Here is a 14946-nt window from a genome sequence, read left to right on the forward strand (position 1 = left end):
TGGAGTAGCCTGCTTGATGAATCATGTAATTCTCTTGCTCGGACCTCTCAAAATGAGGGATTGACTGCTGTGTGAAATAAAGGCCATTGCTGTTAAGAAAATGAATCGAGCATCAGAATGCACTACTCGCTGCAGAGGAGGAAAAAAGGTCCGAAGGTGTTTGTGCTTTATCCTTGGATCAGTGGGTATTGCACTAAACTACTTTGCAGCAAGTGACACAAAATAATGGCTCAGTAACACTCGTCGCAGCACGCTTTACATTCATCTCTCACCAGCTGGGATCAGGAGATGTGGGGTCACATTACAGTGTGATGCAGCGAGGTCACGACATCTAAAAGGCTGCATGCTGCAGAGTGCCACCTTTCATCATTACAAGGAAGCACACACAAAGCCTTAACTTGATATTAGATAAGAGCTTTCTCAGGGCCACAGATATTGCATATATATTGAAAAAGCACACGGGTGTCGTAAGACAAACTGTTGCTTTTCATGCTATAGGCAAATCAGATTTTCTCAGAGCAAGATATTGTATCTTATTGTTCAACATGATGAGGCCAAGGCTGATGTTATGCATTTTCTGCTGGCGATACCGCACTTCAGCAAAGCCAAGATTAGGATGTAGACAGGCCACTTCTTCATTAGCTGAGCCCCACACTTCAAACGTTCACGATGTACAAGATGAGCAGTTGAAAAACTATAAATCGGCTTTGTCTAATCTGGGAAACATTTAAATATTTAAACGCAGCGTGGGATGTCTGGAACAATTCCAAATTTCTCTCAAGCTGTACCTCAGATCGCACCAGAAGTTTTAAAAGTGGCAATTCTAAAGTCAGAATCCATCAAAAATACCAAGCTAAGTGAATATTATCCACAAAATGTGTCTGCTTCCAAATTTATCTTGCCAAAGTTATAAGTCACAAAAGCAATTCTATTCCAGAAATGCAAAGCAGGCAGATAAAAGAAGAAAGCTACCTGGATAAATGCCCGACATGTCTGCTCTCGCTTCTGGTACTGGAGGGGGGAAAACAAAGCCCGGAATTATTCAACTGAACAAAAAATAAAAAGCAGCATTTGGAAGGTTTATCAGTACATGCATGTGGTCTACAAACAATTTACATCAAGCACAAGGTTGCTTCAAAACACTCCCCGGAGCATGTGTTGTACCACACCTTATTATAGTTTCGCCCAGCGGACTCTTTCTTCCCCGGTCTCAGGGCCTGAAGCTGGGCATCCAGGATATCCAGCAGCTGCTCGATCAGCCGGACCGATGAGATGACATCTCCAGCTTGGATCCGACCTCTTGTGTGGTTCACCAACTCGCCAGCTATGTTAGCGGCATTCTCCCCACTCTTTATCTGTACAAGAGCAGAAAAAACAGACAGATTCATCAGCAAACTATGCAAAAGCATCACACATGGTCCATTCGTGACTGCTGGAGCTCCATCATCCACGAGCTCTTTCGCTGCGAAAATCAGCAAACGCTCACAAAGAAAATCCTTGAATGTTCGCTGAGGGTTTTTGTGCTTCCCTCTCATTGTTAGGCTATCCTATATCCTTGTAAACAAAGATTGACTGTGCAGAGCACATCATGAAGTTTTTATTATTCTAAGCTCTTTTTCACTTGCAAATTGCAACCTTGCAATTGCAATTGATTTTTGCCAAAAGGGAGAGTTTATAATGGCTCTTTCCAACACCACTTATTTTCAGAAGGATGCTGCTTACCTTTCAAAACACACGCATGGGCTAAAGAACAGGAACTCTGGAGAACAGCACACCTGACTAAATAATTAGGAAGAGCAACTGTTGTTTTGACGGGTATCTGTAATAACACGAGTTAGAAATGGAACAGAGTCTGACAGAGAACATGATGTTTAGCTGCTGCACAAGTGAAACAGATTCAAACTGACTTCAGTAAAAGTGAAAACTAATGAAAGTCTGACGCCAGAGCTCTGCTGCGAGACAATGAACTTGATTATAAAATAATTGAGCCAAGTTTTAATCCAACTGTATTGGTGGGAAACATGGAGGTGATTAAACATCATGAGCAGAAGCCTTGTAATAAAAGGTCTCTATTTTAATCAGGACAGCCTTGGAGGTATGCTAATGTTTCATTGTGGGTGGACAGGGAGGCTGTCCAGGGCAGTGGGGCAGAGGAATGGGGATGGAGCCAAGGCCAGAAAGCGCCTCACCTTCTGTGCCACCTGGTTGACCCATGGGGAGGTGCAGTTACTCAGGTCAGGGCCCCGCGAGTTCCAAGTGACCTCATCTGCCAAGCACTGGAACGAAGCAATGCCTGGAGAAAAGCAGGAGAGAAGTGGGGTGAGAGATAATAAGCATTAGGACTCTGCAATTAAAGGGGTCGGTTCAAATGAGAGGAATGAACACAGAAGGTGTTGTGATTTTAACCTAGAAAATGATAAAATAGTGTTTGGAGATGAAGGATGCTGGGGAAATAAAATCCAGTTAGATGTATTAAACAGCATTTGAGCATAAAAAGAGAGATGGAGGACATACTGTACATACATAAACGTGTTTTCTCTGAAGACGGTGACGCAAGAAAAGAAATCACGTACGATCCCTTGCTGTCAAATAAAGACACCTGAATGGAAGTGCCTTCCTTCAAACCTCATTTCTAGCTGAGCGTCTCAGGTCTGCATGAGGGTTCAGAGAAAGGACATCATGCAGGGATAAAGCTGGGGAGGGTCTACGCGCTGCAGCTTAAACAAATTCCCAGCATCTCATGGAGACAAAGAGGACGTGGACCTCAGAGCGCAAAGACAGAAGGAGATTGGAAGAATAGAGATGACAAACGAAATGCAGCAGTGCTTCATGGCAGACGTGGACTTGTCCTCCCTCCTTTCTTCCTATTATCAGCAAACAGATTTCTCTCATTTCACATCTTCTTTACACTCAACTTTATCGACCACAGAAGGGATTCGAGCGCGCTGCCTAGATGAGCAATTAAGGCCGCTGCTAATTCAACGCACATAAAACACAAAGAAAGCAGAAAAAGTCTCACTTTGGAGAGAAAGATGGAGGTAGACGCTGCTTTTGTGCGACAACAGGGAGGTTTTTATTGTTACGACTGGATGTTTAGGAGAGTGGCAGCTACTGGGGAGAGAAATAAAGCTCGTGTTTGTGGTCTTTCACTTCGTTATTTGCCGCTTTCAATCGGCTCTGTTTCTGTGGGAGACGAGTCTTTGGCTTGTGGAGGATGAGCTTTTATCTGCAAATCCTCAGAGACTGCGCCCGCTGGTGGGACCAACACAGGGACAGAAGTAGACAACAGTGGGAAAAAAAACCAAGCAGGGGAGCACAGACGTACAGCCTGTGTGGGTCTGTGCTTGGTTCTGTCTGGCAAAGACCCACGTGGTTGGAGGATAATACATTACAGGGACAATTGAAATACTTTTAGGGAGCTGAAAGTCAGCACAGGTGTTTCCATATGGAGAGATATTCTTACCCAGAGATCCTTTGGGACACGGTCGATCCACAGTTTCTCCTCGCTGGGTGGATGGCCACTGAATGCCACGGTCCTGCTTGGACTCACAAAAATACCGTTCTGGGTATTGAGGAGGGAGAGGTGGACGGCGTGTGACAGGGACGGTGGCCGTGATAGGACGCAGATCTGGATGTTTGTTGATGGGGCCGATTGGTCGCGAGGTAGGGGCAATAGGACGGGCAGTGGAGGGGCTGGCACTGGAGGTGAACGGCCTCGCTGGAGGAGTAGTGGTCACTTGAGTGGTTGTCAGAGGTCCTGCAGTGACTCAAAAGTCATTAAACACACACACACACACACACACACACACACACACACACACACACACACACACACACACACACACACACACAAAAGGTCAGGACAGTGAAGGACATGAATGAGATGTCTCTCAGAGGCTGAGCTCAAAAGCTGGCTTCAGAGTAACGAGGGTGACAAACACTTGTTAAAGCCTGTCAAAGCACCCTCTCCAAAGCAAAGAGGAGATGCAGAGGTGGAGATCGCATGTGCGTCTCATCGCATTTCAGGGTTGGATACATATTTTATCGTCTGTATCAGCGAAGTCACCAACACTAACAACCAAACCTAATGTAAAGATGAAAGCAAGGCACCACAACTACAAAATCCTGAAAGATCAAACGCAGAGTTAGCACACGACTCAGACAGCGCTGCTGCCAGCTTGTCTCTCTTGATGCCTATATCCAGCTTAATTCTGGGCTTTACGCTACTAAAGTGTTACAGTAAATTCAGACGGATCGACTGCTGCAATGCTGCATGCCACGCTTGTTTCGCCCACCCCCTGCCGCCTTACAGTGATTGTTTTATTATGTGTGACACGATGAGGTTTATATGAAAAGGTATGACAGTCCCATCTAAAAGGCTCCTCTAGATTATCATCACTGCTGAGGATAATAAGTTAATATTTCAGGAATTCAAATGTCAGACAAACAATTTCTGCACAGCCGATCAAAACTATTGTCTGATCAGAAAAAAGCATCATTATGTGTTTCAGCTGTGACTCACTTAGGCTGACAGAAGTGAAAACAAGGCTAAACACCTCTCTGACAGACCAAATACAGGACTCTGCTTCATAATGTCATGTTGAATACACATGAAATAATAAACACAATTACCACAGATTCTAACATGATTCATAGAATAAAAAACATAATCTTTTGTTGATTTTAGGTTAGTTTTCCGTAGGATTTCTTACCAACAGTGGGATCTGGTGGTCCAAATTCCAGCGGGTAGCGCAGAGCATAGTAGTTGTTCCATACATAAAGCTGGTTGTCTCGAGGGTTGTAGTCCACAGAGGAAACGTACTGGTAAGGGTTTGGGAAGGGGATGTTGACGGTTTCCTCGTGTGCGCGGTTGGTGTTGTAGGCATACATGATCAGGTCGCCTCCTGCTTCGCTGTCGTCATCCTGGTAGACTGAGCGCACCGCGTAAAGCACGCCGCAGGCCATGAAGGCGTTGGAGGCCATCCTCTTGTCAAAGCTGGTCTCCCAAGTGCCTTCAAATCTCAGCGTGTAAGGGTTGACCTGCAGACGCCAGAAAAGGCTGGACTTGGTTTAATGAACTACAGAATTTAAATAGACCAATTAGTTAGCTTCTTTAGTCACATTTTCATTCAACGAGCTCCTAATGCGTTTATCGATTTGCTTTTTCTATTTGTTTCTTTTAATTGACCTAAATATTTTTAAGAATGTCTGAAAATATAAATCTTTTAGGCTGCTGCAGCTAAACGGTTTCTTACGTGACTGGAATACATTCTTGTTGTTACAGACCAGCTTACAGTGGGAATCTGTTTATTTATTTATTTGACATGTTCAGATTCATAAAGTCAGGAGATAAAATACACGTTCTAATTGGCTGTCATTTTGGTCTCACTTTTATTGTACATTCAGAAATAAGAACATCTTTATAAAGCTTTGATCCTAGCCAAGACATTAGTTTTCATCTGTCCTGAAGTAAAAAAATGCTGTTTTAATAGCCGAGAAATTAGTTTAACCTTAATTAATTTATTTTTTAGGCATCCTGTAGGGTTTATGTACAACAAATATATTATGTTTACTATCTCGCCAAAAGTTTAAGGACGTACTAAGCCAAGTCACAGACCCAAGTGAGGGACTGGATGCAAGCTGCTGGGCTTCCCGAGGTAGAAAACATTTATCTAATTGGAACATCATGTTGGTTCAGTAGGAAGGCTTGCCTGTAAAGTGCCTTGAGATGACTCATTATGTGATTTGGCACAATAGGAATAAACTGAATTAAACAGAACTGTCTGCGAGTTGGACCTTCTCATGAAATATCAGTGCCTGACCTCACAAATGCACGTCCACAAGAATGATCAAAATTTCCCATGAACACACTGCGAAACCTTCTGGAAAGCCAGCTGAAGCTGTTGTAGCTGCAGGTGGACAACTCTGTTTCTAACCCTGGGGATTAAGAATGGGATGTGATTAAAGTCAAACTTCACTCATCTTTTTGAGACATTTGCAGTGTTCTCCAGTATAATGTTTGCTGTGTGAAGTGCCTTGAAACGACTCTTGTCATGGTGTGGCGCTATATAAATAAAACTAACTTGAATTGATTTGAACAATCGAATGCCTTGTGAGTCCGTCTCTGTGGGGAAAAAGCTCTGACTCTTCTGTTTCGGGAACTAGACGTGTGCCACATCAGAGGAGAGCTGAAGACGGCAGGATTTGGAGTTTTATTTCCTGATGTTTGGACACCTCGCCTCTGATTGGCTTAAGCCTGGTTTATGCTTCTCCGTCAGCTCCGCAAGGGACAGACGCGCACGGATTGACGGAAGCATTTTGCTCTTTTACTTCTCCGTCTCCTGGAGAGTGTTGCAGAGCAATTGCCCGGCAGGACAGCAGAGGGCGTAGCGCTGTTCTGTGGTATCCTGTCATGTATCGGTCCAAGATCGTGTGTTTATATTGTGTTTTTTGTGTTTATAAGAGACTTTTAACACGGACATATTTGTCTCTCATTCTCCCACCGCTTCATGCGCTCCCCACCTCTAAACCCACGTTTCCTGTCATTTCCGTCCACAAATAAAACGCTTGCTGCGCATCTTTTCACTCCTCCAGTCACGGGAGAATGAAACGTTCATATTTTTAGTTTTTTTCGCGAGGTATTCTTCAAGCTTCTCCGTGTCTGCCGCTAGTTGTCCTCGGCTCTCTTTGCAATGGCGGCGCTGTAAACAACAGCGGCGTCCTGACCAATCACAAGCTTGCGTAATCCGTTTCGTTCGACGTATGTTTAAAAAAAGTGGGGTCGACTCCGTACGTACTTGCGTGCCTGCCGGAGCCCTACGCAAGGACGGATAATGGCGCTGCGTGTCTCCGCACTGACGCAGACGGAGACGCATAAATCAGGCTTTACACAGCAATGCCACTCTGACTCTGTTTGCTCAGCAACGTTGATCTTTTATCTTCACAACCAACACAAGCCTGAAGCATCTCTGCTGTGTGGTGGAGTTGCTAATGCTAACGGTTAGCTTCCAGTCGAGACGTTCTCTGGTGTTTCCCGGACGCTAAACCAACATGATGAAGTGAAGATAGGTGAGCGCATGAAGGATCGTTTTCATTGGAACCTTTTTGATTGGCTTTTCTAATCCAAGCTTTTTCTGTCTGTTGCTGTGGCGTTTAATGCAGAGAATAGGGTTCAGCTGTTTTCACATCCAGCCTGCATTTGAAACTCAGACTGGCCGATCAAATAAAAAATAATAATTAGTAACAAAAAAAAAGGTTTCTCAGTGAACCTGGTCTTCATGTGATTGTGAAGGCAGGCATTCCAATACTTTTGGCAATATATTTAACATAATTCCATTTCACTAAATATTTTTTGTACAGTTCAAACACTTTACATCAACCTAAAATTCATTGATTTTTATCATCACATGATCAGAAAAGCTGACTGTAAACGACTAAAACCAGAACAAAGTCCTGCTACAGACATGGCAGTGCACTGATGCCTCCCATGTTGAAATGTTAAGCTGGCATTAGAAAGGTTTGTCTCAAATGTATTTATCAGATCGCTGAAGTCAGAGAAAACACATCAAACAAAAATCCAATCATATATTTTACTTACTAGTAAAGATAGCCTTTCTAAACTGATGGGATGTAATACTTTAAATACTATGTTTATTCTACTCGTTTTCCTTCCCAACAACATCTCATCTTTAATCTACACACAAAGTCACTCTTATGAGATATGATCTTTAGCCTGACTGCTCTGATGAGATTGTTGGATAATCTACTCCTGGCGTGTCTAATCCATATCTCATCTCTCCAGCATGCTCTGCTGCTCTCCCACCTGGCTGACCACCAGTCGTCCGTTGTTGGATTCAGTGGCGTAAATCACCCAGAGGCCATTTTCATCCACAGCCAGGTCAATATCCGACTTTCCTCCCCAGCGGTAGGGTGAGGTGTCATGATAGTTGGCGTTTGTGACAATGGCTTCACCACTTTTGATGCGTGTTCGTAAGTCATACTTGACTATGTTTCGTGTGCGCTCTTTGTTGTAAAACACCGCCCCGTCGTACACAACAAAGCCAGTTCCATCCACTCTGTTTGGTAACCTGTTGACAAGAGAGGGAGACGATCTGATCAGCTCATCTGCTTTTCAGGCCACAGTCCTGCAACACAGCCCACGGTGAGCATGCAGACTCCCTTTTCTTCTGTTGCTATCAATACCCACACCTGCAGTTAATCAATAAAATGGCGGATCCCTTTTGATCATCCAGGACAGAGAGCTGCACTCACTTGTAGGTGGTGGTGGCACGGTTCTGTTTAAAGTCATCCCAAGAGGCATACTCATACAGCACGTCGGTACGGTAAGGGATCCAGGGCATGACGTACAGACGGTCCCCGGCCTGCAGAGGGTCTTTGCACCATGCCCCTGACTGGTGCTCCGTGTCATGAAGAGAGCTGGGCACCTGCACTTGCAGCAGCGTCCCCGGGCAGACAAAAACTGGAGCAGAGAGGAGGAAAAATAGAAAGAAGCAATAAATGAAAACAAAGCATTGCAGAAAGGATAGATTTTATGGAGATGACAAGGGAGGAAGTAAGAGGAAATGGAAAAAAGTCAAGGACCATATAGAACAGGAGAAATACGTGATGAGGTCCAGAGAGAAAGATCTGAATTGATAAAAGCAAGTTTAGAAATGAAAAGACCACAGGATAGAAGAACGGGCGTGGAGGGAAATGGAAGTAAGGTGAGGTTCATTATCAGATTTAAAACGAGGGAACATATAAAAGCTCGTTTGTAGAACTTGAGCATTGTGTTCAGAAAACGTTTGAATATGATAAATGGGAGATTTCTGGCTGCTGCTGCGGCTTAGACGCAGTTGCTAATCTAATTTATCTTGGCCTACTTTTTATTTGATTGTGCTTGTTCTCTTTGAAAAGCCTCTGCTTCTTTGCTCTGCACCTGGGTGGCAAAAAAGTAATCGTGGAGCTTGTTTTATTAAGACTCAAATTTGGCTCTCAGTCAAGAGTAATGCCTTCAAAGAAAAACAAAAAAAAATCATCCTGGGGTAAAGATGTGAGGTTGGCTAAGCCTCCCCTTCCTCTACAAACCCAACTCAGCTCCAAACACCCCATGCACACACGCGCAAACACAAACAGCAGACTATACCGGAAACAGACATGGGACGAGCACGCACAACCATGTGCAGTGTAGACAGGTGGAGGTCACCCACGTGGGACAAGTGCAAATGATCTGTCTGATGCCAGGTGTCCCAGTCTGACAGATACCGCTCAGGGATCCAACAGGTGTGTTAGGTTATCTGTGAAGGAAACTGTGGGCATCCTCACTTCCGACATCACAGAGGACCCAGCTACGGAGGCCATGAGAGCAGAAGCATGGGAAGTGTTTCAGAATAAAACAGCTGAGGGTCTCTATGTGTTCCTTTGTCCGTTCATCTACGTGTCTCATGGGCCTGGGGTTGCAGGAGCACCAGACACCTGCTGGTCACTTCACGACTGAATGCATCTGTGAACTAATTAGACAGTGCTGGGTCTTTTGGACACAGACAGCATACACCAACCTGCAAGACACGCAATAGCATACACACATACACACATGCACCCACACGATTCCTGTCAAACTGCTACTGTCTGAGTGATGGATCTGTCTAGGCTCAAACCGTCTAGAATATTGCACGGACCTTGTGGAGGAGGAGAATCCCAACAGAGTGACGGTGAAGTAAATTCAAGCTTCAGGAAATCCAGCCTTGGCTTTTGGTTTTCTGTTATGCTGCTGCTGATGGTGGCTGGTGATCTGTGCTGCTAGGCCTCTCAGGAATCAGCCTGTTCTGTCTAAAGGCTCCAGCAGGGATTGAGACTGGCAGCCAAACAGGAATCTAATCAGTCAGGCACAAACAGACACTGAATAAAGACTCCTCACGAGCATGAGGCTTGTCACGCTTCATTGTCGGACACAAACGTCTGCTTGAAAGTATCGAGGCTTACTTAATGCTGAATATTAAAATTGTGTGTGACTGAAATGTGCAGAAATGTGCTGAGACGGTTGGACATTTCAATCAACGGCTGTTAAAGGTATTTTTTATGTAAGCAGAAAGTTCTAGAACAGAAAACCAACCAATTAAAAGTAGGACACCGCCTGCTCGTGCTGCACGTGATGAACTGAACAGCACACAGAAAGGATCTGCATGTGGGTGACCCATCCACAGCAACAGAAACAGTCCACCTCAAGGTAGTGTAAAAGACACCAGAAACAAACCTCGTCTCCACCAACACATAAAGGACAGCCTTCTGTTGCTTTGTATTCTCCTGTGCTGCAGCTACACTGATCCCAGTCAGAGCACGGCAGTGGGCAGGAAGCACGACGCTCATGGTCACACATCACATATTAATATTACCCCTCAATCTGAGTAAATCTGAACATTTTGATTCCACCGTGGGGCAGAAATTCAAGTCGATGTCTTACCGAGGTGCATGTAACCAGCATAACGTGTCGTATTAATGCCAGACCTTTGGGGTTAATTGGAGTTTAGCATGAACAACGTCATGAAATTAAAAACTAAACATGACATTAATACAATTATGCTGCGGACCTATTATGGAGGTGCGTTAGATGACCTTTGCTTGTGTTTAGATTAACCTAATTAACAAACAACTGCCACCTCAGAGGCTTGTTTTATTTTATTTATCTAATTTAGAAAAAAATAAAGATGAGAAAAATCTTTGAATTAGATTTTAAAACGATTATGTTTTGAATCCTGGTTGTGGCTTTAGATGGATCAGTAGTACTAACGGTTTTGGACCCAGGAGTAGGTGGATAATGGTGACACAAGCAGGACTCAGGAAGAACAAAAAACGTGTTTTTTGGCTTCGTTCTGTCTCCAAAACTATTTGCTCGCCATGAATTGTGCCCAACTGAGCATCCTACCACAAATGCTATGTGATTCTGTTCATTATTGCACCTAACCTTCCAGCCATGTCTTAAATTGGCAGCAGTCTGGACTCTTTTGGCCTCATCAGCCCAATAATACCAGAACCCAGCAGAGGCTAACAGACGTTCTCTGGATTCCTCCTTCATGATCCTCCCTGACTTCTTCTCCTCTATAATCAGTGCACAGTGGCTTGTTCTAATGAACTGGTCATCATATGGGTCCGCTGCACAAAGCGGCTCATCTACAATCATCTAAGCTGCACATGGAGACCTTGAGACACACACACACACACACATCCTTATTCACACATCCAGATGCCAAACAGAAAGAGGGGCCACGCTTCACATCTTGCAAACCCTGCTTATGGGGCTTCATTAAGTCTGACCTGCACTCCCCAGCGTTCCCGGCTGCTTTCCTGTTTACCAGTTCTTCCTGGCTTTCCTTTGCTTTGCCTCCCTCGTAACTCTGGAGGGTTTAGCAGCGGGAAGCCGGAGCAGCCAAACCCTGGCTGTGTAGTCTATAGTACAAGAGGCTAATATGACCACAGAATGAATGAGGTATTAGGCATTAGGCATTAAGCATTAGGCATAAGTCTTGAGATCAAGCATGATCCTAGTCTGGCTAGAGCAGGTTAGCTTCAGTAGAGCCATCTGGGATTATGTGAGATAGATAAATAGATTAATTCCTCTTTGGCTGTGGATGGAAATCTTGGAGCCGGCATCTATCTTATGAAGCTCTCATGGAGCGCAGAGACAACAGTTTTTTTTACCCTAAACTAGCCAGATGACTAATGAAACTTACCTTATCAGGGATTAAAACCCAGGCTGTAGCTATCATACTGGAACCTGCCAATTACTAGCACACACAGGGAGAAGTACGGCTGTAATAATTGACTATTTATCTCTGTAATCCCTTTCCCAGGCACAGGTCAGCTTTTACTTGTCAATATGAGGCTGCTCCATGAAGTGATGAAAGCTCAAAAACTTTCTTGAAAATGACAGCAAAAACCTCCCATTAGCGTCTAGCATCCATTTGTGATCGACTGCTAAAAGTGAACGCTGACAGCTTTTGGCTAAATTTAGACCTTTCATTTTGGTTGTTGCCCACTGTCCATGCTGTTTTCATGTTTGATGTGACATCATCACAGTGGTGGTTAATGCTCCACTTTGATGATCTGAACACCCCCTGCCAGTGGTTGGCAGTAGATTTCTAGAGTTTTGTGATGTTGTAATCTCCGTTGTTTTCTTTTTTTACCAACAAGGTTTGGGGGGATCTCCAGACCCATGCTTTTACCCAGTCCAGTCTACAGCCATGTTGCACTCACACTGACTGCTGAGAGAGCATGCTGCTCTAATTGAATACCCACCTGTTACTGGCAGGTGCAGCAAGCACTCAGCAGGGGGCAGAGTGGAGCATGGCATGCTAACCTGCATCCATGCTGAACAGTTAGTGGGTTTTGGGGGGTTAGAATGTGTGCATGAGTGTGTATTGGGTCAACCGAAGGTATGCTGGTGTCGTCAAGGCCAGATCAGTGTGTGTGTGTGTGTGTGTGTTTGCCATTCTGCAACAGATAAGCAAAGAACAGAGAAGAAAGCATGAAATAGATGTGAGCATGTTCTGTTGAGTGCAAACAAGAGAAGCGAGAGGAGTGGAGTAAAAGAGAGTAAATAGGTTATTTCCTGTGAAATCAGAATTAGGAGTGAGTTAATTTGCTTTGGAGTGACAAAGAGCGACAGAAGAAGAGAGATAAGGAAAGAGAGTGGGGGGACGCCCGATGTGTTTCCACTTCCTTTTAGACTATTGGGTCAGGTCTTAGGAATAAAAACACAATAAAGTACAAACATACACAAACACCCTGGGACACACACACACACACACACACACACACACACACACACACACACACACACACACACAGAGACAAAGCATGCAGGCAGACACTTCCCAGACAGTGCAAGAGGCATGTTTTAAGCTGGAACTTGTGTCAACCCAAACACTGACCCCAGACAATACCCTTCACTGAGACCAAACTCAGACATCAGCAGGAAACAGCATCCACTGAAATCAAATTCTTATCTACCTCTGTGTGAAGCTGCCTCTGAGTGACAGGAAAGTTGATCGGGACATGGTTTCAGAGGCTACAGAGGTCTAAACGCCATTGTGGCTGACTGAAGCTTGAAAGATGAGGTAACAACAGGCCTGCACGGTTGTAATATTAGCCGAGATTGCCACCTCCTCGAGTGTCTCTCTGCACTCTCCTGCTCTGAGCCATCTCCCAGAGATGCTCTCTCTCCTCCTAATTCCTCTGAAACCTGCAGTATTTTACATTCATAACCACACGCTTCGCTCACTCGGCTCTCTGGTCTTGGGCCCTAACATTGCTGAAGCTACCACGTGTGCTCTGTGCACCACTGCACTCGTTCCCACCTCCCTGTGCCACTAAGAAGGGTCTCTGCACTGCCTTGGTCACATGATGGTGCTTGTGTGTGGTGGGTCATTCCTAATGAGGGGATGCTGCCTGACTCCTTGTCTCTATAGCAACTGCCTTTCCTCTCTTTCCCCATTCACAGCCATTCTTTGTATTTTCCTGTCATACAATGCACTGGTTTCTCACAGATTACCACTCACTTTTCCAAATGACTTATAGAAATCAATTTATACATATTTATGGAGCAAGGCTCTGCCCTTTTCCCAGACTCCGTGGAAATGCTGGGATTGTACACACGTGTCTTATATCGAGCTCTCGTCCTGCCTGTTCTACTTTGGAAGTAAACAAAGTGGAGGCAAAAAAACAAACACGTTTTGGTTCTGTCAGCATCAATAAAAGGAATACTGGGATGATTTGGGTACCGAACACTGCTAGACTGTCAGCAAAAAGGGTGAGAAAAGGGACAGAAGAAGTGATGGGATGGAAGAGGCAGCTGCCGCCGACAGTCTTAATTTGGTCTGACAGCAGGTAGGTTGACAGAGTGACAGAACTTCCTTGGACTGTGGCATCATCATCATCACGAGATCGTCATTATGCTGAACCCAACTGACTAGCCGCGGATTAATCACAGAAGATTTACTTCACAGACAGGAGAAAAGGTAAATTTGGGCTATTCAGCCCTTCACAGTGGGAGGAAACATCAGTGGAGGTGTGGATGAAGGTGAACACAGGCTGGGATGCAGGTACGGGGTTCTCCTTACATTGTTAGTGGGAAGAAGCATGGTAGATAAATAAACACACGAGGTGAAAGCAAGGGGAGGAGGGTGTTGTAGCTCTATATTCCACTACAAGCAGTGAGTTAAAATGGCCTCTTGTGGTGAGAGGAGAATGGGAGACAATGGTCCATGTTAGTGAAAGTCACACAAGCAAAGATTAAAGACAATGGAGTCCATAAACCAGGTGATGGAGACCTTAATGGGAATGAATTTCTCCAACATATGGATCCAGCCATGGTGCCAGGCAGCGGGACAGCTGACGGTGAGACAGGCGTGAGTTTGGGCTTCAGAGAAGGTTGAGGAGGGGAGGGCCTGAGAGGGGGAGTTAAACCTCATTGGAAAACTGGAAATAAGGGCTACTACGCGTGCTGTGACCTTGAACAGGGTCGGATCTGTCTTTGCTCTTTCAGACACTCGTGATTGAGGTGCATGGCCAAGCTGATTGGAGCTCTTTAAAAGTGCTTGTGGCAAGGCTCGGGCAGCATCAGAAAGGCCATTACAGGATCTGAGGGGCTTCCTACAGAGGACTCACCTCCCTCCCTCACACATCCCCCTGTTTCTGAAACACCAGCTGAACCAGAAGGGATGGACTGGGACGGTGTAAGAGGATGGGGCGTTTGTGCGTTTGGTAAAACAGAAAAAATGACTGAGAGGAAATAGAACAGAGGTAAAACAGCCTGTTGCTTTTTGTGTTGGCCACATTTCACCTGACAGACAAACCAGTCAGTGGAAGTCAGGAGAAAGAGAACAAAACAAAGGGTGGATGAGAAACGAAGCATGGATAAATACGCAGTAAGGAGGAGGAGGAGGGCAGTGG

The 14946-nt window shown here is 44.9% G+C and overlaps 1 protein-coding gene across 5 annotated transcripts in view; it reads right to left on the bottom strand.

The window, feature by feature from the left end:
- Positions 1-14946, bottom strand: part of adgrl1a (adhesion G protein-coupled receptor L1a) — a 99861-nt gene that overhangs the window by 16600 nt on the left and 68315 nt on the right. For all 5 annotated transcript variants that reach the window (XM_054741273.2, XM_054741272.2, XM_015948442.3 and 2 more), the window contains 7 exons: positions 8272-8479; positions 7823-8087; positions 4713-5040; positions 3464-3757; positions 2190-2293; positions 1170-1355; positions 973-1011 (listed from right to left, as the gene is read on the bottom strand). In XM_054741273.2, coding sequence (XP_054597248.1) covers positions 973-1011; positions 1170-1355; positions 2190-2293; positions 3464-3757; positions 4713-5040; positions 7823-8087; positions 8272-8479 — 1424 coding nt within the window. The remainder of the gene's footprint in view (positions 1-972; positions 1012-1169; positions 1356-2189; positions 2294-3463; positions 3758-4712; positions 5041-7822; positions 8088-8271; positions 8480-14946) is intronic.

Source organism: Nothobranchius furzeri, chromosome 5 (assembly GCF_043380555.1).
Source record: "Nothobranchius furzeri strain GRZ-AD chromosome 5, NfurGRZ-RIMD1, whole genome shotgun sequence".
In the NCBI taxonomy this organism is placed as follows: Eukaryota; Metazoa; Chordata; class Actinopteri; order Cyprinodontiformes; family Nothobranchiidae; genus Nothobranchius; species Nothobranchius furzeri.